The following is a 23,080-nucleotide window of genomic DNA, read 5'->3' as shown; positions in this document are numbered from 1 at the left end:
GTATTTGGCTCCATCCATCTTCCCATCAATTTTAACCATCTTCCCTGTCCCTGCTGAAGAAAAGCAGGCCCAAACCATGATGCTGCCACCACCATGTTTGACAGTGGGGATGCTGTGTTCAGGGTGATGAGCTGTGTTGCTTTTACGCCAAACATAACGTTTTGCATTGTTGCCAAAAAGTTCAATTTTGGTTTCATCTGACCAGAGCACCTTCTTCCACATGTTTAGTGTGTCTCCCAGGTGGCTTGTGGCAAACTTTAAACGACACTTTTTATGGATATCTTTAAGAAATGGCTTTCTTCTTGCCACTCTTCCATAAAGGCCAGATTTGTGCAATATACGACTGATTGTTGTCCTATGGACAGAGTCTCCCACCTCAGCTGTAGATCTCTGCAGTTCATCCAGAGTGATCATGGGCCTCTTGGCTGCATCTCTGATCAGTCTTCTCCTTGTATGAGCTGAAAGTCTAGAGGGACGGCCAGGTCTTGGTAGATTTGCAGTGGTCTGATACTCCTTCCATTTCAATATTATCGCTTGCACAGTGCTCCTTGGGATGTTTAAAGCTTGAGAAATCTTTATGTATCCAAATCCGGCTTTAAACTTCTTCACAACAGTATCTCGGACCTGCCTGGTGTGTTCCTTGTTCTTCATGATGCTCTCTGCGCTTTTGACGGACCTCTGAGACTATCACAGTGCAGGTGCATTTATACGGAGACTTGATTAATCACAGGTGGATTGTATTTATCATCACTAGTCATTCAGGTCAACATTGGATCATTCAGAGATCCTCACTGAACTTCTGGAGAGAGTTTGCTGCACTGAAAGTAAAGGGGCTGAATAATTTTGCACGCCCAATTTTTCAGTTTTTGATTTGTTAAAAAAGTTTGAAATATCCAATAAATGTCGTTCCACTTCATGATTGTGTCCCACTTGTTGTTGATTCTTCACAAAAAAATACAGTTTTATATCTTTATGTTTGAAGCCTGAAATGTGGCATAAGGTCGCAAAGTTCAAGGGGGCCGAGTACTTTCGCAAGGCACTGTATATAGGATGGTGTATATAGACAGTAGTTATATAGGATGGTGTGTATAGACAGTATAGACAGTAGTTATATAGGATGGTGTGTATAGACAGTAGTTATACAGGATGGTGTGTATAGACAGTAGTTATATAGGATGGTGTGTATAGATAGTAGTTATATAGGATGGTGTGTATAGACAGTATAGACAGTAGTTATACAGGATGGTGTGTATAGACAGTAGTTATATAGAATGGTGTATATAGACAGTAGTTATATAGGATGGTGTGTATAGACAGTAGTTATATAGGATGGTGTATATAGACAGTAGTTATATAGGATGGTGTGTATAGACAGTAGTTTTATAGGATGGTGTGTATAGACAGTAGTTATATAGGATGGTGTGTATAGACAGTAGTTATATAGGATGGTGTGTATAGACAGTAGTTTTATAGGATGGTGTGTATAGACAGTAGTTATATAGGATGGTGTGTATAGACAGTAGTTATATAGGATGGTGTGTATAGACAGTATAGACAGTAGTTATATAGGATGGTGTATATAGACAGTATAGACAGTAGTTATATAGGATGGTGTGTATAGACAGTAGTTATATAGGATGGTGTGTCTAGACAGTATAGACAGTAGTTATATAGGATGGTGTGTATATACAGTAGTTATATAGGATGGTGTATATAGACAGTAGTTATAAAGGATGGTGTGTATAGACAGTAGTTATATAGGATGGTGTGTATAGACCGTAGTTATATAGGATGGTGTGTATAGACAGTAGTTATATAGGATGGTGTATATAGACAGTAGTTATAAAGGATGGTGTATATAGACAGTATAGACAGTAGTTATATAGGATGGTGTGTATAGACCGTAGTTATATAGGATGGTGTGTATAGACAGTAGTTATATAGGATGGTGTGTATAGACAGTAGTTATAATAGGATGGTGTGTATAGACAGTATAGACAGTAGTTATATAGGATGGTGTGTATTGACAGTAGTTATATAGGATGGTGTGTATAGACAGTAGTTATATAGGATGGTGTGTATAGACAGTAGTTATATAGGATGGTGTGTATAGACAGTAGTTATAATAGGATGGTGTGTATAGACAGTATAGACAGTAGTTATATAGGATGGTGTGTATAGACAGTAGTTATATAGGATGGTGTGTATAGACAGTAGTTATATAGGATGGTGTGTATAGACAGTAGTTATATAGGATGGTGTGTATAGACAGTATAGACAGTAGTTATAATAGGATGGTGTGTATAGACAGTAGTTATATAGGATGGTGTGTATAGACAGTATAGACAGTAGTTATATAGGATGGTGTGTATAGACAGTAGTTATATAGGATGGTGTGTATAGACAGTATAGACAGTAGTTATATAGGATGGTGTGTATAGACAGTAGTTATATAGGATGGTGTATATAGACAGTAGTTATATAGGATGGTGTGTATAGACAGTATAGACAGTAGTTATATAGGATGGTGTGTATAGACAGTAGTTATATAGGATGGTGTATATAGACAGTAGTTATATAGGATGGTGTGTATAGACAGTATAGACAGTAGTTATAGACTACTCCAAGATCGCATAGCAGTTCAGACGTCTTTTGTCCTCGTCTTGTCGTGTCCTGTATATATATATATTTACAACTTTTTTCACATACATTTTATTTTTATTTTCCATCAACTCATCTTCTAAACACTCTCCTGCAACCAGCCTCACCAATTTATATTTATAAAAAAGTATTATTTACCTCAGATCTGCAATCCTTCAGGAAGCTAGCCAGAAACTCCAGGAGGCTGGCCAGAAACTAGCCAGAAGCTAGCCAGGAGCTAGCCCAGAAGCTAATCAGAAGCTAACCACGGTTTGTGGTCATCGGCTGTCTATCGAAAATCTATCGCCAGTTTTGTACGGCGCAGCGCGGCTCGGAACGGAACATACCGGACCAATTTTTCTCTCCATGTCCCTGGATTTCAACTGCTCTCTGGACATTCATACCCGGATCTCACAGCTAGCTAGCTGCTATCCGTGTGACAGTCGGCTTTCGTCGATTCCGGAGCAAACATCGATTGTTCCGGTGCTAGCCAGCTCCGTCAATCACGCCTGAGTTCCATCATTCACTCCTGGGCTGCAGTCACCTATCCGGACCCGTTTCACTGCCTACGCGGAGCCCCACCGGGCCTTCACAACCGGACTGCCGACGTTATCTACCTGAAGGAGATCCGGCTGGCTCCTCTGTCGCGACGTTACCGGAACGCCCATCTGCGGCCCGCTAACCGTTAGCTGTCTTTCCGGCTGCTATCTGAATAGACAATCGGACAATTTATTTATTTGAATTATTATGTTTTCTTCTCGGGCCTCTATAACTATATCTATTGTTCTTATTTTTGTTGTTGTTGTGTGATTTGGATTAATCCCCTCTACCACACGGAACCCCACTAATCTACTGACCGAACGCAAGAGGTGGCTAACAACAGACTCCATCCTATGCTAGCTTGCTACCGGTTGGCTTGGCTAGCTGTCTAAATCGCCGTGACCCTAAACCAACCTCTCCACTCACTGGACCCTTTTGATCACTCGACTAAGCATGCCTCTCCTTAATGTCAATATGTCTTGTCCATTGCTGTTCTGGTTAGTGTTTATTGGCTTATTTCACTGTAGAGCCTCTAGTCCTGCACACTATACCTTATCCAACCTATTAGTTCCACCACCCACACATGCAATGACATCTCCTGGTTTCAATGATGTTTCTAGAGACAATATCTCTCTCTTCATCACTCAATACCTAGGTTTACCTCCACTGTATTCACATCCTACCTTACCTTTGTCTGTACATTATACCTTGATGCTATTTTATCGCCCCCAGAAACCTCCTTTTACTCTCTGTTCCAGACGTTCTAGACGACCAATTCTTATTGCTTTTAGTCGCACCCTTATTCTACTCCTCCTATGTTCCTCTGGCGATGTAGAGGTGAATCCAGGCCCTGCAGTGCCTAGCTCCACTCCTATTCCCCAGGCGCTCTCTTTTGACGACTTCTGTAACCGTAATAGCCTTGGTTTCATGCATGTTAACATTAGAAGCCTCCTCCCTAAGTTTGTTCTATTCACTGCTTTAGCACACTCTGCCAACCCGGATGTTCTAGCTGTGTCTGAATCCTGGCTTAGGAAGACCACCAAAAATTCAGACATTTTAATTCCAAACTACAACATTTTCAGACAAGATAGAACTGCCAAAGGGGGCGGTGTTGCAATTTACTGCAAAGATAGCCTGCAGAGTTCTGTCCTACTATCCAGGTCTGTACCCAAACAATTTGAACTTCTACTTTTAAAAATCCACCTTTCTAAAAACAAGTCTCTCACCGTTGCCGCCTGCTATAGACCACCCTCTGCCCCCAGCTGTGCTCTGGACACCATATGTGAACTGATTGCCCCCCATCTATCTTCAGAACTCGTGCTGCTAGGCGACCTAAACTGGAACATGCTTAACACCCCAGCCATCCTACAATCTAAACTTGATGCCCTCAATCTCACACAAATTATCAATGAACCTACCAGGTACCTCCCCAAAGCCTTAAACACGGGCACCCTCATAGATATCATCCTAACCAACTTCCCCTCTAAATACACCTCTGCTGTCTTCAACCAAGATCTCAGCGATCACTGCCTCATTGCCTGCATCCGTAATGGGTCAGCGGTCAAACGACCTCCTCTCATCACCGTAAAACGCTCCCTGAAACACTTCAGCGAGCAGGCCTTTCTAATCGACCTGGCCGGGGTATCCTGGAAGGATATTGACCTCATCCCGTCAGTAGAGGATGCCTGGATATTTTTTAAAAATGCCTTCCTAACCATCTTAAATAAACATGCCCCATTCAAGAAATTTAGAACCAGGAACAGATATAGCCCTTGGTTCTCCCCAGACCTGACTGCCCTTAATCAACACAAAAACGTCCTATGGCGTTCTGCATTAGCATCGAACAGCCCCCGTGATATGCAGCTGTTCAGGGAAGCTAGAAACCATTATACACAGGCAGTTAGAAAAGCCAAGGCTAGCTTTTTCAAGCAGAAATTTGCTTCTTGCAACACTAACTCAAAAAAGTTCTGGGACACTGTAAAGTCCATGGAGAATAAGAACACCTCCTCCCAGCTGCCCACTGCACTGAAGATAGGAAACACTGTCACCACTGATAAATCCACCATAATTGAAAATTTCAATAAGCATTTTTCTACTGCTGGCCATGCTTTCCACCTGGCTACTCCTACCCCTGTCAACAGCACTGCACCCCCAACAGCAACTCGCCCAAGCCTTCCCCATTTCTCCTTCTCCCAAATCCATTCAGCTGATGTTCTGAAAGAGCTGCAAAATCTGGACCCCTACAAATCAGCCGGGCTAGACAATCTGGACCCTTTCTTTCTAAAATTATCTGCCGAAATTGTTGCCACCCCTATTACTAGCCTGTTCAACCTCTCTTTCGTGTCGTCTGAGATTCCCAAAGATTGGAAAGCAGCTGCGGTCATCCCCCTCTTCAAAGGGGGGGACACTCTTGACCCAAACTGCTACAGACCTATATCTATCCTACCATGCCTTTCTAAGGTCTTCGAAAGCCAAGTCAACAAACAGATTACCGACCATTTTGAATCTCACCATACCTTCTCTGCTATGCAATCTGGTTTCAGAGCTGGTCATGGGTGCACCTCAGCCACGCTCAAGGTCCTAAACGATATCTTAACCGCCATCGATAAGAAACATTACTGTGCAGCCGTATTCATTGATTTGGCCAAGGCTTTCGACTCTGTCAATCACCACATCCTCATCGGCAGACTCAACAGCCTTGGTTTCTCAAATGATTGCCTCGCCTGGTTCACCAACTACTTCTCTGATAGAGTTCAGTGTGTCAAATCTGAGGGTCTGTTGTCCGGACCTCTGGCAGTCTCTATGGGGGTGCCACAGGGTTCAATTCTTGGACCGACTCTCTTCTCTGTATACATCAATGAGGTCGCTCTTGCTGCTGGTGAGTCTCTGATCCACCTCTACGCAGACGACACCATTCTGTATACTTCCGGCCCTTCTTTGGACACTGTGTTAACAACCCTCCAGGCAAGCTTCAATGCCATACAACTCTCCTTCCGTGGCCTCCAACTGCTCTTAAATACAAGTAAAACTAAATGCATGCTCTTCAACCGATCACTACCTGCACCTACCCGCCTGTCCAACATCACTACTCTGGACGGCTCTGACTTAGAATACGTGGACAACTACAAATACTTAGGTGTCTGGTTAGACTGTAAACTCTCCTTCCAGACCCATATCAAACATCTCCAATCCAAAGTTAAATCTAGAATTGGCTTCCTATTTCGCAACAAAGCATCCTTCACTCATGCTGCCAAACATACCCTTGTAAAACTGACCATCCTACCAATCCTCGACTTTGGCGATGTAATTTACAAAATAGCCTCCAATACCCTACTCAACAAACTGGATGCAGTCTATCACAGTGCAATCCGTTTTGTCACCAAAGCCCCATATACTACCCACCATTGCGACCTGTACGCTCTCGTTGGCTGGCCCTCGCTTCATACTCGTCGCCAAACCCACTGGCTCCATGTCATCTACAAGACCCTGCTAGGTAAAGTCCCCCCTTATCTCAGCTCGCTGGTCACCATAGCATCTCCCACCTGTAGCACACGTTCCAGCAGGTATATCTCTCTTGTCACCCCCAAAACCAATTCTTTCTTTGGCCGCCTCTCTTTCCAGTTCTCTGCTGCCAATGACTGGAACGAACTACAAAAATCTCTGAAACTGGAAACACTTATCTCCCTCACTAGCTTTAAGCACCAACTGTCAGAGCAGCTCACAGATTACTGCACCTGTACATAGCCCACATATAATTTAGCCCTATCAACTACCTCTTTCCCAACTGTATTTAATTTATTTATTTATTTTGCTCCTTTGCACCCCATTATTTTTATTTCTACTTTGCACATTCTTCCATTGCAAAACTACCATTCCAGTGTTTTACTTGCTATATTGTATTTACCTTGCCACCAAGGCCTTTTTTTTGCCTTTACCTCCCTTCTCACCTCATTTGCTCACATTGTATATAGACTTGTTTATACTTTATTATTGACTGTATGTTTGTTTTACTCCATGTGTAACTCTGTGTTGTTGTATCTGTCGAACTGCTTTGCTTTATCTTGGCCAGGTCGCAATTGTAAATGAGAACTTGTTCTCAACTTGCCTACCTGGTTTAATAAAGGTAAAATAAAAAAAAAATAAAAAATAAATAAATAAATAAATAAATAAAAAAATATAGGATGGTGTGTATAGACAGTATAGACAGTAGTTATATAGGATGGTGTGTATAGACAGTATAGACAGTAGTTATACAGGATGGTGTGTATAGACAGTATAGACAGTAGTTATATAGGATGGTGTGTATAGACAGTAGTTATATAGGATGGTGTATATAGACAGTAGTTATATAGGATGGTGTGTATAGACAGTATAGACAGTAGTTATATAGGATGGTGTGTATAGACAGTAGTTATATAGGATGGTGTATATAGACAGTAGTTATATAGGATGGTGTGTATAGACAGTATAGACAGTAGTTATACAGGATGGTGTGTATAGACAGTATAGACAGTAGTTATATAGGATGGTGTGTATAGACAGTAGTTATATAGGATGGTGTATATAGACAGTAGTTATATAGGATGGTGTGTATAGACAGTATAGACAGTAGTTATATAGGATGGTGTGTATAGACAGTAGTTATATAGGATGGTGTATATAGACAGTAGTTATATAGGATGGTGTGTATAGACAGTATAGACAGTAGTTATATAGGATGGTGTATATAGACAGTAGTTATATAGGATGGTCTGTATAGACACTATAGACAGTAGTTATATAGGATGGTGTGTATAGACAGTAGTTATATAGGATGGTGTGTATAGACAGTAGTTATATAGGATGGTGTCTATAGACAGTAGTTATATAGGATGGTGTGTATAGACAGTAGTTATATAGGATGGTCTGTATAGACAGTAGTTATATAGGATGGTGTGTATAGACAGTAGTTATATAGGATGGTGTGTATAGACAGTAGTTATATAGAATGGTGTGTATAGACAGTATAGACAGTAGTTATATAGGATGGTGTGTGTAGACAGTATAGACAGTAGTTATATAGGATGGTGTGTGTAGACAATATAGACAGTAGTTATATAGGATGGTGTGTATAGACAGTATAGACAGTAGTTATATAGGATGGTGTATATAGACACAGTTATATAGGATGGTCTGTATAGACAGTAGTTATATAGGAGGGTGTGTATAGACAGTATAGACAGTAGTTATATAGGATGGTGTGTATAGAGAGTATAGACAGTAGTTATATAGGATGGTGTGTATAGACAGTAGTTATATAGGATGGTGTGTATAGACAGTAGTTATATAGGAGGGTGTGTATAGACAGTAGTTTTATAGGATGGTGTGTATAGACAGTAGTTATATAGGATGGTGTGTATAGACAGTAGTTATATAGGATGGTGTGTATAGACAGTATAGACAGTAGTTATATAGGATGGTGTGTGTAGACAGTATAGACAGTAGTTATATAGGATGGTGTGTGTAGACAATATAGACAGTAGTTATATAGGATGGTGTGTATAGACAGTATAGACAGTAGTTATATAGGATGGTGTATATAGACAGTAGTTATATAGGATGGTCTGTATAGACAGTAGTTATATAGGAGGGTGTGTATAGACAGTATAGACAGTAGTTATATAGGATGGTGTGTATAGAGAGTATAGACAGTAGTTATATAGGATGGTGTGTGTAGACAGTATAGACAGTAGTTATATAGGATGGTGTATATAGACAGTAGTTATATAGGATGGTGTGTATAGACAGTAGTTATATAGGATGGTGTGTAGAGACAGTATAGACAGTAGTTATATAGGATGGTGTGTATAGACAGTAGTTATAGAGGATGGTGTGTATAGACAGTAGTTATATAGGATGGTGTGTAGAGACAGTATAGACAGTAGTTATATAGGATGGTGTGTATAGAGAGTATAGACAGTAGTTCTATAGGATGGTGTGTATAGACAGTATAGACAGTAGTTATATAGGATGGTGTGTGTAGACAGTATAGACAGTAGTTATATAGGATGGTGTGTATAGACAGTATAGACAGTAGTTATATAGGATGGTGTATATAGACAGTAGTTATATAGGATGGTGTGTATAGACAGTAGTTATATAGGATGGTGTCTATAGACAGTATAGACAGTAGTTATACAGGATGGTGTGTATAGACAGTAGTTATATAGGATGGTGTATATAGACAGTAGTTATATAGGATGGTGTGTATAGACAGTAGTTATATAGGATGGTGTGTATAGACAGTTATATAGGATGGTGTCTATAGACAGTATAGACAGTAGTTATACAGGATGGTGTGTATAGACAGTATAGACAGTAGTTATATAGGATGGTGTGTATAGACAGTAGTTATATAGGATGGTGTGTATAGACAGTAGTTATATAGGATGGTGTGTATAGACAGTATAGACAGTAGTTATATAGGATGGTGTGTGTAGACAGTATAGACAGTAGTTATATAGGATGGTGTGTATAGACAGTAGTTATATAGGATGGTGTGTATAGACAGTAGTTATATAGGATGGTGTGTATAGACATAGACAGTAGTTATATAGGATGGTGTGTATAGACAGTAGTTATATAGGATGGTGTGTGTAGACAGTAGTTATATAGGATGGTGTGTATAGACAGTAGTTATATAGGATGGTGTGTGTAGACAGTAGTTATATAGGATGGTGTGTGTAGACAGTAGTTATATAGGATGGTGTGTATAGACAGTAGTTATATAGGATGGTGTGTATAGACAGTAGTTATATAGGATGGTGTGTATAGACAGTATAGACAGTAGTTATATAGGATGGTGTGTGTAGACAGTATAGACAGTAGTTATATAGGATGGTGTGTATAGACAGTAGTTATATAGGATGGTGTGTGTAGACAGTAGTTATATAGGATGGTGTGTATAGACAGTAGTTATATAGGATGGTGTGTATAGACAGTAGTTATATAGGATGGTGTGTATAGACAGTATAGACAGTAGTTATATAGGATGGTGTGTGTAGACAGTATAGACAGTAGTTATATAGGATGGTGTGTATAGACAGTAGTTATATAGGATGGTGTGTATAGACAGTAGTTATATAGGATGGTGTGTATAGACAGTAGTTATATAGGATGGTGTGTATAGACAGTAGTTATATAGGAGGGTGTGTATAGACAGTAGTTATATAGGATGGTGTGTATAGACAGTAGTTATATAGGAGGGTGTGTATAGACAGTAGTTATATAGGATGGTGTGTATAGACAGTAGTTATATAGGATGGTGTGTATAGACAGTAGTTATAATAGGATGGTGTGTATAGACAGTATAGACAGTAGTTATATAGGTTGGTGTGTATAGACAGTAGTTATATAGGATGGTGTGTATAGACAGTAGTTATATAGGATGGTGTGTATGGACAGTATAGACAGTAGTTATATAGGATGGTGTGTATAGACAGTAGTTATATAGGATGGTGTGTATGGACAGTAGTTATATAGGATGGTGTGTATAGACAGTAGTTATATAGGATGGTGTGTATAGACAGTAGTTATATAGGATGGTGTGTATGGACAGTAGTTATATAGGATGGTGTGTATAGACAGTAGTTATATAGGATGGTGATTGAGACAGCCCCCCCTTACCTCTCTGATTCAGAGGGTTGATTGAGACAGCCCCCCTCTTACCTCTCTGATTCAGAGGGTGGTGGCTGTTTAACAGGCTGATGGCCTTGAGATAGAAGCTGACTAGTGATGGCTGTTTAACAGGCTTATGGCCTTGAGATAGAAGCTGACTAGTGATGGCTGTTTAACAGGCTTATGGCCTTGAGATAGAAGCTGTTTTTCAGTCTCTCGGTCCCAGCTTTGATGCACCTGTACTGACCTCGCCTTCTGGATGATAGCGGGGTGAACAGGCAGTGGCTCGGGTGGTTGATGTCATTGATGATCTTCTTGGCCTTCCTGTGACATCGGGTGCTGTAGGTGTCCTGGAGGGCAGGTAGTTTGCCCCCGGTGGTGTGTTGGGCAGACTGCACCACCCTCTGGAGAGCCCTGCGTTTGTGGATGGTGCAGTTGCCTTACCAGGCGGTGATACAACCCAACAGAATGCTCTCTCAAAGTTATTTTATGATGTTTTTTTTTATTAATTGAGGCCTTTCAAATGCATACACGTGTTCCTGAATGAGTGTGTTTATTCGTCCACTTCTTCTTCTGTTCTCTACCAGCATACCACCCTGCATACCACTGCTGGCTTGCTTCTGAAGCTAAGCAGGGTTGGTCCTGGTCAGCAGCATTACCACCCTGCATACTACTGCTGGCTTGCTTCTGAAGCTAAGCAGGGTTGGTCCTGGTCAGCAGCATTACCACCCTGCATACTACTGCTGGCTTGCTTCTGAAGCTAAGCAGGGTTGGTCCTGGTCAGTCCCTGGATGGGAGACCAGATGCTGCTGGAAGTGATGTTGGAGGGCCAGTAGGAGGCACTCTTTCCTCTGGTCTAAAAAAAATATCCCAATGTCCCAGGGCAGTGATTGAGGACATTGCCCTGTGGAGGGTACTGTTTTTCGGATGGGATGTAAAAACGGGTGTCCTGACTCTCTGAGGTCATTAAAGATCCCATGGCACTTATCGTAAGACTAGGGGTGTTAACCCCGGTGTCCTGGCTAAATTCCCAATCTCGTTACCTAATCATCCCCAGTTTACAATTGGTTCATTCATATCCTCTCCCCTGTAACTATTCCCCAGGTCGTTGCTGTAAATGAGAACATGTTCTCAGTCAACTTACCTGGTGAAATAACGGAAAAATTAAAACAAACATAGACGTTTGTGAGGGTCTCAGAAGCAAAGACGAATTTCTTCAGCCTCCTGAGGTAGAAGCTGTGTTGTTGCACCTTCTTCCCCACACTGTCGTTGTGAAGGGGGCCATTTTGGGTCTTCAGTGATGCATACGCCGAGGAACGAAGCGTTTTGACCCTCTCCACTGCGGCCCGTCGATGTGGATGCCGTCTCCTGTCGTCCACTATCAGCTCCTTCATTTTGTTGATGTTGAGGGAGAGGTTGTTTTTTTCCGGCATCATTCCGCCAGGGCTCTCACCTTCTCCCTTTAGGCCGTCTCATTGTTGTTAGTTATCAAGCCTAACCCCTGTTGTGTCGTCAGCAAACACGACGATTGAGTTGGAGACGTGAGTGAACAGGGAGCACAGGAGGGGGCTGAGCACACACTCCTGTGGGGCAGACGTGTTGAGGATCAGTGTGGCGGGGGTGTGTGTGTGTGTACCTTTCTGTGTGGACTGGGGGAGCCCGGCTGGAAGTCCAGAGCCAAGTAGTCCACATTGCCACACTTCCTAGGGGCGGGGCTGCTGGTACCACTCACAGCTGGGGAGGTAGACGCTGGGTTCTGCTGATGGAGAACAGAGAAGAAGAGGGGAAGTGTAAACACACATGGGTAACACTTGAATTCATTTATAGTAACCCTGGGCTGTAGATATACCTTAGATACTTCATAGTAACCCTGATATACCTCAGATACGTTATAGTAACCCTGGGCTGTAGATATAACTCAGATACTTCATAGTTACTCTGGGCTGTAGATATACCTCAGATACTTCATAGTAATCCTGATATACCTCAGATACTTTATAGTAACCCTGATATACCTCAGATACTTCATAGTAACCCTGGGCTGTAGATATACCTCAGATACTTCATAGTAACCCTGGGCTGTAGATATACCTCAGATACTTCAGAGTAACCCCGGGCTGTATATATACCTCAGATACTTCATAGTAACCCTGATATACCTCAGATACTTTATAGTAACCCTGATATACCTCAGATACTTCAGAGTAACCCTGGGCTGTATATATACCTCAGATACTTCATAGTAACCCTGATATACCTCAGATACTTTATAGTAACCCTGATATACCTCAGATACTTCATAGTAACCCTGGGCTGTATATATACCTCAGATACTTCATAGTAACCCTGATATACCTCAGATACTTTATAGTAACCCTGATATACCTCAGATACTTCATAGTAACCCTGATATACCTCAGATACTTCATAGTAACCCTGATATACCTCAGATACTTCAAAGTAACACTGATATACCTCAGATACTTCATAGTAACCCTGATATACCTCAGATACTTCATAGTAACCCTGATATACCTCAGATACTTCATAGTAACCCTGATATACCTCAGATACGTCATAGTAACTCTGGGCTGTAGATATACCTTAGATACTTCATAGTAACCCTGATATACCTCAGATACTTCATAGTAACCCTGATATACCTCAGATACTTCATAGTAACCCTGATATACCTCAGATACTTCATATAAACCCTGGGCTCTAGATATACCTCAGATACTTCATAGTAACCCTGATATACCTCAGATACTTCATAGTAACCCTGATATACCTCAGATACTTCATAGTAACCCCGGGCTGTAGATATACCTCAGATACTTCATAGTAACCCTGATATACATCAGATACTTCATAGTAACCCTGATATACCTCAGATACTTCATAGTAACCCTGATATACCTCAGATACTTCATAGTAACTCTGGGCTGTAGATATACCTCAGATACTTCATAGTAACTCTGATATACCTCAGATACTTCATAGTAACTCTGGGCTGTAGATATACCTCAGATACTTCATAGTAACCCTGATATACCTCAGATACTTCATAGTAACCCTGATATACCTCAGATACTTCATAGTAACTCTGGGCTGTAGATATACCTCAGATACTTCATAGTAACCCTGATATACCTCAGACACTTCATAGTAACCCTGGGCTGTAGATATACCTCAGATACTTCATAGTTACTCTGGGCTGTAGATATAACTCAGATACTTCATAGTAACCCTGATATACCTCAGATACTTCATAGTAACACTGATATACCTCAGATACTTCATAGTAACCCTGATATACCTCAGATACTTCATAGTAACTCTGGGCTGTAGATATACCTCAGATACTTCATAGTAACCCTGATATACCTCAGATACTTCATAGTAACCCTGATATACCTCAGATACTTCATAGTAACTCTGGGCTGTAGATATACCTCAGATACTTCATAGTAACTCTGATATACCTCAGATACTTCATAGTAACTCTGGGCTGTAGATATACCTCAGATACTTCATAGTAACCCTGATATATCTCAGATACTTCATAGTAACCCTGGGCTGTAGATATACCTCAGATACTTCATAGTAACCCTGATATACCTCATATACTTCAAAGTAACCCTGGGCTGTAGATATAACTCAGATACTTCATAGTAACCCTGATATACCTCAGATACTTCATAGTAACCCTGGGTTGTAGATATACCTCAGATACTTCATAGTAACCCTGATATACCTCAGATACTTCATAGTAACCCTGATATACCTCAGATACGTCATAGTAACTCTGGGCTGTAGATATACCTTAGATACTTCATAGTAACCCTGATATACCTCAGATACTTCATAGTAACCCTGATATACCTCAGATACTTCATAGTAACCCTGATATACCTCAGATACTTCATATAAACCCTGGGCTCTAGATATACCTCAGATACTTCATAGTAACCCTGATATACCTCAGATACTTCATAGTAACCCTGATATACCTCAGATACTTCATAGTAACCCCGGGCTGTAGATATACCTCAGATACTTCATAGTAACCCTGATATACCTCAGATACTTCATAGTAACTCTGGGCTGTAGATATACCTCAGATACTTCATAGTAACCCTGATATACCTCAGATACTTCATAGTAACCCTGATATACCTCAGATACTTCATAGTAACCCTGATATACCTCAGATACTTCATAGTAACTCTGGGCTGTAGATATACCTCAGATACTTCATAGTAACTCTGATATACCTCAGATACTTCATAGTAACTCTGGGCTGTAGATATACCTCAGATACTTCATAGTAACTCTGATATACCTCAGATACTTCATAGTAACCCTGATATACCTCAGATACTTCATAGTAACCCTGATATACCTCAGATACTTCATAGTAACCCTGATATACCTCAGATACTTCATATAAACCCTGATATACTTCATATACTTCATAGTAACCCTGATATACCTCAGATACTTCATAGTAACCCTGGGCTGTAGATATACCTCAGATACTTCATAGTTACTCTGGGCTGTAGATATACCTCAGATACTTCATAGTAACCCTGATATACCTCAGATACTTCATAGTAACCCTGATATACCTCAGATACTTCATAGTAACTCTGGGCTGTAGATATACCTCAGCTACTTCATAGTAACCCTGATATACCTCAGATACTTCATAGTAACCCTGATATACCTCAGCTACTTCATAGTAACTCTGGGCTGTAGATATACCTCAGCTACTTCATAGTAACTCTGATATACCTCAGATACTTCATAGTAACTCTGGGCTGTAGATATACCTCAGCTACTTCCTAGTAACCCTGATATACCTCAGATACTTCATAGTAACTCTGGGCTGTAGATATACCTCAGCTACTTCATAGTAACTCTGATATACCTCAGATACTTCATAGTAACTCTGGGCTGTAGATATACCTCAGCTACTTCCTAGTAACCCTGATATACCTCAGATACTTCATAGTAACTCTGGGCTGTAGATATACCTCAGATACTTCCTAGTAACTCTGGGCTGTAGATATACCTCAGCCACTTCATAGTAACCCTCTTCAAGACTAACTGCGGCCCACACAAAGGTAAAACACTCATTAACCAAGACAAATACACTATACAGTATTCAGACCCCTTGACTTTTTCCACATTTTGTTACATTACAGCCTTATTCTAAAATTGATTACATTTTTTTCCCCCTCATCAATCTACACACAATACCCCATAATGACATCATTATTATTATTTTATATATATATTTTTTAATCAATGGAATTGTAGATAAGGCTGTAAAGTAACAAAATGTGTAAAAAGTCAAGGGGTCTGAATACTTTCCAAAGGCAATGCTCAGGAAGTTTATAATGTTTACAAGGAACATGTCCAGGATAAACTGAGGCCAAGTTAATGGGTAAACGTTGAATTATATCCTATCACAAAGGCAAAACATAATTCACTGAGCTGCAGTCCCAAATGGCTATTCCCTACATAGTGCTACTTATAGCCCTGTGTCCTCTACTACAGTATGTCAGCTCAGTAAGTCTGCATCCCAAATGGCTATTCCCTACATAGTGCTACTTATAGCCCTGTGTCCTCTACTACAGTATGTCAGCTCAGTAAACCTAAATCCCAAATGGCACCCTATTCCCTATGGGGCACTGATGAAAAGTAGTGAACTACATAGGGTATAGGGTACATTTGTTGTAGGGACTCACCATGGCTACGTAGTTCTCCTCGCTGTCTGCGGAGTCAGTGCTGGTGATACTCTGGGTGGAGATGGGTCTACAGTGCTGGGAGGACATGCCACCTGAGTTCATAGGACTGGGAGGAGAGAGAGGACTGTGAGTGACTCCACATTCTGACCCCTATGGCAGTACTACTCAGACCAGGGAGGCCTGGGAGGAGAGAGAGGACTGTGAGTGACTCCACATTCTGACCCCTATGGCAGTACTACTCAGACCAGGGAGGCCTGGGAGGAGAGAGAGGACTGTGAGTGACTCCACATTCTGACCCCTATGGCAGTACTACTCAGACCAGGGAGGCCTGGGAGGAGAGAGAGGACTGTGAGTGACTCCACATTCTGACCCCTATGGCAGTACTACTCAGACCAGGGAGTTCTGGGAGGAGAGAGAGGACTGTGAGTGACTCCACATTCTGACTCCTATGGCAGTACTACTCAGACCAGGGAGGCCTGGGAGGAGAGAGAGGACTGTGAGTGACTCCACATTCTGACCCCTATGGCAGTACTACTCAGACCAGGGAGTTCTGGGAGGAGAGAGAGGACTGTGAGTGACTCCACATTCTGACCCCTATGGCAGTACTACTCAGACCAGGGAGTTCTGGGAGGAGAGAGAGGACTGTGAGTGACTCCACATTCTGACCCCTATGGCAGTACTACTCAGACCAGGGAGGCCTGGGAGGAGAGCGAGGACTGTGAGTGACTCCACATTCTGACCCCTATGGCAGTACTACTCCGAGCAGGGAGGCCTCGGAGGAGAGAGAGGACTGTGAGTGACTCCACATTCTGACCCCTATGGCAGTACTACTCAGACCAGGGAGTTCTGAGTTCTGGGAGGAGAGAGAGGACTGTGAGTGACTCCACATTCTGACCCCTATGGCAGTACTACTCAGACCAGGGAGGCCTGGGAGGAGAGCGAGGACTGTGAGTGACTCCACATTCTGACCCCTATGGCAGTACTACTCAGACCAGGGAGTTCTGAGTTCTGGGAGGAGAGAGAGGACTGTGAGTGACTCCACATTCTGACTCCTATGGCAGTACTACTCAGACCAGGGAGGCCTGGGAGGAGAGCGAGGACTGTGAGTGACTCCACATTCTGACCCCTATGGCAGTACTACTCCGACCAGGGAGGCCTGGGAGGAGAGAGAGGACTGTGAGTGACTCCACATTCTGACCCCTATGGCAGTACTACTCAGACCAGGGAGTTCTGAGTTCTGGGAGGAGAGAGAGGACTGTGAGTGACTCCACATTCTGACCCCTATGGCAGTACTACTCAGACCAGGGAGTTCTGGGAGGAGAGAGAGGACTGTGAGTGACTCCACATTCTGACCCCTATGGCAGTACTACTCAGACCAGGGAGTTCTGGGAGGAGAGAGAGGACTGTGAGTGTAACTAAAATAAAACTTTGTATAACCTGTTTTGACCATTACACAACGGTTATGGTGAGCGCTCCGACAGGAAGTCGCTCTGGATAAGCAGATGTAAAAATGTCATGTTTTAGTCTAGCGTATCCTTGCAGTTCTCACTACTCATCTTTTTAAAATAAGGTTTGTAAGTTCTACCTTTAGACCTCTAAAAACACTAACTGGAGTGACAGCAGTCTGGATCCAATAGGATGGATGACTGATATGGGAAATGGGTCAGGTAGCTAGTATGACTGATATGGGACATGGGTCAGGTAGCTAGTATGACTGATATGGGACATGCGTCAGGTAGCTAGTATGACTGATATGGGACATGGGTCAGGTAGCTAGTATGACTGATATGGGACATGGGTCAGGTAGCTAGTATGACTGATATGGGACATGGGTCAGGTAGCTAGTATGACTGATATGGGACATGGGTCAGGTAGCTAGTATGACTGATATGGGACATGGGTCAGGTAGCTAGTATAACTGATATGGGACTCACATGGGTCGTGTCCAGGACATGGTGATTGGACTCTTAAATGGGAGCTCATCAATGATGCCATTGTTCCTCAGATCCAGAGGTGTCGGCTTGGCTGAGGACATAAACAAACAAAACAACTTAATTTTCTTCTCAATTGTCTAATTGTTCTCTAAATGTAGAGGGTTGTTGGGTTTAGACAGAAAACGTATTACATCTAAATGTAGAGGGTTGTTGGGTTTAGACAGAAAACGTATTACATCTAAATGTAGAGGGTTGTTGGGTTTAGACAGAAAACATATTACATCTAAATGTAGAGGGTTGTTGGGTTTAGACAGAAAACACATTACATCTAAATGTAGAGGGTTGTTGGGTTTAGACAGAAAACATATTACATCTAAATGTAGAGGGTTGTTGGGTTTAGACAGAAAACATATTACATCTAAATGTAGAGGGTTGTTGGGTTTAGACAGAAAACATATTACATCTAAATGTAGAGGGTTGTTGGGTTTAGACAGAAAACATATTACATCTAAATGTAGAGGGTTGTTGGGTTTAGACAGAAAACATATTACATCTAAATGTAGAGGGTTGTTGGGTTTAGACAGAAAACATATTACATCTAAATGTAGAGGGTTGTTGGGTTTAGACAGAAAACATATTACATCTAAATGTAGAGGGTTGTTGGGCTTAGACAGAAAACAGAAAACATATTACATCTAAATGTAGAGGGTTGTTGGGTTTAGACAGAAAACATATTACATCTAAATGTAGAGGGTTGTTGGGCTTAGACAGAAAACATATTACATCTAAATGTAGAGGGTTGTTGGGTTTAGACAGAAATCAGAAAGAGGGTTGTTAGATTGAGACAGAAATCAGAAAGAGGGTTGTTGGGCTTAGACAGAAATCAGAAAGAGGGTTGTTAGATTTAGACAGAAATCAGAAAGAGGGTTGTTGGGCTTAGACAGAAATCAGAAAGAGGGTTGTTGGGCTTAGACAGAAATCAGAAAGAGGGTTGTTGGGCTTAGACAGAAATCAGAAAGAGGGTTGTTGGGCTTAGACAGAAATCAGAAAGAGGGTTGTTGGGCTTAGACAGAAATCAGAAAGAGGGTTGTTGGGCTTAGACAGAAATCAGAAAGAGGGTTGTTAGATTTAGACAGAAATCAGAAAGAGGGTTGTTGGGTTTAGACAGAAAACATATTACATCTAAATGTAGAGGGTTGTTGGGCTTAGACAGAAAACAGAAAACATATTACATCTAAATGTAGAGGGTTGTTGGGTTTAGACAGAAAACATATTACATCTAAATGTAGAGGGTTGTTGGGCTTAGACAGAAAACAGAAAACATATTACATCTAAATGTAGAGGGTTGTTGGGCTTAGACAGAAAACATATTACATCTAAATGTAGAGGGTTGTTGGGTTTAGACAGAAATCAGAAAGAGGGTTGTTAGATTGAGACAGAAATCAGAAAGAGGGTTGTTGGGCTTAGACAGAAATCAGAAAGAGGGTTGTTAGATTTAGACAGAAATCAGAAAGAGGGTTGTTGGGCTTAGACAGAAATCAGAAAGAGGGTTGTTGGGCTTAGACAGAAATCAGAAAGAGGGTTGTTGGGCTTAGACAGAAATCAGAAAGAGGGTTGTTGGGCTTAGACAGAAATCAGAAAGAGGGTTGTTGGGCTTAGACAGAAATCAGAAAGAGGGTTGTTGGGCTTAGACAGAAATCAGAAAGAGGGTTGTTAGATTTAGACAGAAATCAGAAAGAGGGTTGTTGGGTTTAGACAGAAATCAGAAAGAGGGTTGTTGGGCTTAGACAGAAATCAGAAAGAGGGTTGTTGGGCTTAGACAGAAATCAGAAAGAGGGTTGTTGGGTTTAGACAGAAATCAGAAAGAGGGTTGTTGGGCTTAGACAGAAATCAGAAAGAGGGTTGTTGGGTTGAGACAGAAATCAGAAAGAGGGTTGTTAGATTGAGACAGAAATCAGAAAGAGGGTTGTTGGGCTTAGACAGAAATCAGAAAGAGGGTTGTTGGGTTGAGACAGAAATCAGAAAGAGGGTTGTTGGGTTGAGACAGAAATCAGAAAGAGGGTTGTTGGGTTGAGACAGAAATCAGAAAGAGGGTTGTTGGGTTTAGACAGAAATCAGAAAGAGGGTTGTTGGGTTGAGACAGAAATCAGAAAGAGGGTTGTTGGGCTTAGACAGAAATCAGAAAGAGGGTTGTTGGGTTTAGACAGAAATCAGAAAGAGGGTTGTTGGGTTGAGACAGAAATCAGAAAGAGGGTTGTTGGGCTTAGACAGAAATCAGAAAGAGGGTTGTTGGGTTGAGACAGAAATCAGAAAGAGGGTTGTTGGGTTTAGACAGAAAACATATTACATCTAAATGTAGAGGGTTGTTGGGTTTAGACAGAAAACATATTACATCTAAATGTAGAGGGTTGTTGGGTTTAGACAGAAAACACATTACATCTAAATGTAGAGGGTTGTTGGGTTTAGACAGAAATCAGAAAGAGGGTTGTTGGGCTTAGACAGAAATCAGAAAGAGGGTTGTTGGGTTTAGACAGAAATCAGAAAGAGGGTTGTTGGGTTGAGACAGAAATCAGAAAGAGGGTTGTTGGGCTTAGACAGAAATCAGAAAGAGGGTTGTTAGATTTAGACAGAAATCAGAAAGAGGGTTGTTAGATTTAGACAGAAATCAGAAAGAGGGTTGTTGGGTTTAGACAGAAAACACATTACATCTAAATGTAGAGGGTTGTTGGGCTTAGACAGAAATCAGAAAGAGGGTTGTTAGATTGAGACAGAAATCAGAAAGAGGGTTGTTGGGCTTAGACAGAAATCAGAAAGAGGGTTGTTAGATTGAGACAGAAATCAGAAAGAGGGTTGTTGGGTTTAGACAGAAATCAGAAAGAGGGTTGTTGGGTTTAGACAGAAATCAGAAAGAGGGTTGTTGGGTTTAGACAGAAATCAGAAAGAGGGTTGTTGGGTTTAGACAGAAATCAGAAAGAGGGTTGTTGGGTTTAGACAGAAATCAGAAAGAGGGTTGTTAGATTGAGACAGAAATCAGAAAGAGGGTTGTTAGATTGAGACAGAAATCAGAAAGAGGGTTGTTAGATTTAGACAGAAATCAGAAAGAGGGTTGTTGGGTTTAGACAGAAATCAGAAAGAGGGTTGTTGGGTTTAGACAGAAATCAGAAAGAGGGTTGTTAGATTGAGACAGAAATCAGAAAACAAAGTGTTCCAAAAAACCAATATGATAAAAACTAAAAATGTATAATATTGGTATCATGACAGAGTCTCTTAAAACCTCTTAGGGCTGCAATCCCGTTAACGGGATGATATGATTTTCTGGAGAAAAAAAATCTCATTTTGTCTGTCATAGTTGAATTGTACCTATGATGGAAATTACAGGCCTCTCTCATCATTTTAAGTGGGAGAACTTGCACAATTGGTGGCTGACTAAATACTTTTTTTGCCCCACTGTATATAGCAACTGAGACTGAGGAGCCGTTTACTTTGGGCACCTTATTCCCAAAACACTGAACGCCTCATATAGACTGAGACATGACACTCACATTTCCTGTTGGGTTTGAGGTTGCGATTTATAGGTGGTGGTGTGACGTCACTCAGCCTCCCCGGTCGGTGACACAGCGAGGCGGTACTTCCCTTCCGGGCAGGTAGCGTGGCTGAGAACCCTGGGAAGTCAAAGTGGTGCGGCCCGGGGCTCATGGGGATATAGATATTTTTGGGGCTGTCCGCCTGCGCGGCGTTGAGGGGAGATGAGCCTGGGTTCATAGGCACATAGTTGTCCTCCGAGTCGCCGCTGTCCGAACGTGTCAGAGGGGCCTTTGTTCTCTGACATGAAACAGATAGGGAAAGTCATGGGGATTGTCTTAGACATGATCATCGCCGACATCACTATCTCCGACATCATTATCTTAGATATGCAGCCATAATTGTGGGAAAAACAAAGCACATACAAAACAAACAATCAGAAATCAACAGCATGATAAAAATCAGTCCAGGGGCCTCGTTTATCAATCATGCGTAAGGCACAAATCTGTGCATAAACCATTCGTTGGAGCATTTCCAAGCAGAGTGTGAGATGTATCAAGATGTCTGTTACTAGTCCAACGCTCTAACCACTAGGCTACCCTGCCGCCCCATTTCCAAGCAGAGTGTGATCAAGGTGTCGGTTACTAGTCCAACGCTCTAACCACTAGGCTACCCTGCTGCCCCATTTCCAAGCAGAGTGTGAGATGTATCAAGGTGTCTGTTACTAGTCCAACGCTCTAACCACTAGGCTACCCTGCCGCCCCATTTCCAAGCAGAGTGTGAGATGTATCAAGGTGTCTGTTACTAGTCCAACGCTCTAACCACTAGGCTACCCTGCTGCCCCATTTCCAAGCAGAGTGTGAGATGTATCAAGGTGTCTGTTACTAGTCCAACGCTCTAACCACTAGGCTACCCTGCCGCCCCATTTCCAAGCAGAGTGTGAGATGTATCAAGGTGTCTGTTACTAGTCCAACGCTCTAACCACTAGGCTACCCTGCCGCCCCATTTCCAAGCAGAGTGTGATCAAGGTGT

General features: G+C 41.8%; 1 protein-coding gene across 2 annotated transcripts in view; it reads right to left on the bottom strand.

The window, feature by feature from the left end:
- Positions 1 to 23,080, bottom strand: part of gab2 (GRB2 associated binding protein 2) — a 179,542-nt gene that overhangs the window by 7,480 nt on the left and 148,982 nt on the right. Inside the window, exons 8-11 of one of the 2 annotated variants that reach the window (XM_036964907.2) lie at positions 22,069 to 22,348; positions 18,527 to 18,617; positions 16,593 to 16,698; positions 12,473 to 12,595 (exon numbers count right to left, since the gene is read on the bottom strand). In XM_036964907.2, the coding sequence (XP_036820802.2) occupies positions 12,473 to 12,595; positions 16,593 to 16,698; positions 18,527 to 18,617; positions 22,069 to 22,348 (600 nt within the window). The remainder of the gene's footprint in view (positions 1 to 12,472; positions 12,596 to 16,592; positions 16,699 to 18,526; positions 18,618 to 22,068; positions 22,349 to 23,080) is intronic. The other variant, XM_090224048.1, reaches the window with a different exon arrangement.

The sequence above is a fragment of the Oncorhynchus mykiss genome, chromosome 27 (genome assembly GCF_057628025.1).
Source record: "Oncorhynchus mykiss isolate SJ-2025 chromosome 27, ASM5762802v1, whole genome shotgun sequence".
In the NCBI taxonomy this organism is placed as follows: Eukaryota; Metazoa; Chordata; class Actinopteri; order Salmoniformes; family Salmonidae; genus Oncorhynchus; species Oncorhynchus mykiss.
The sequence above is the reverse complement of the archived record's forward strand: the minus strand, read 5'-3'. Positions and strand labels throughout refer to the sequence as shown.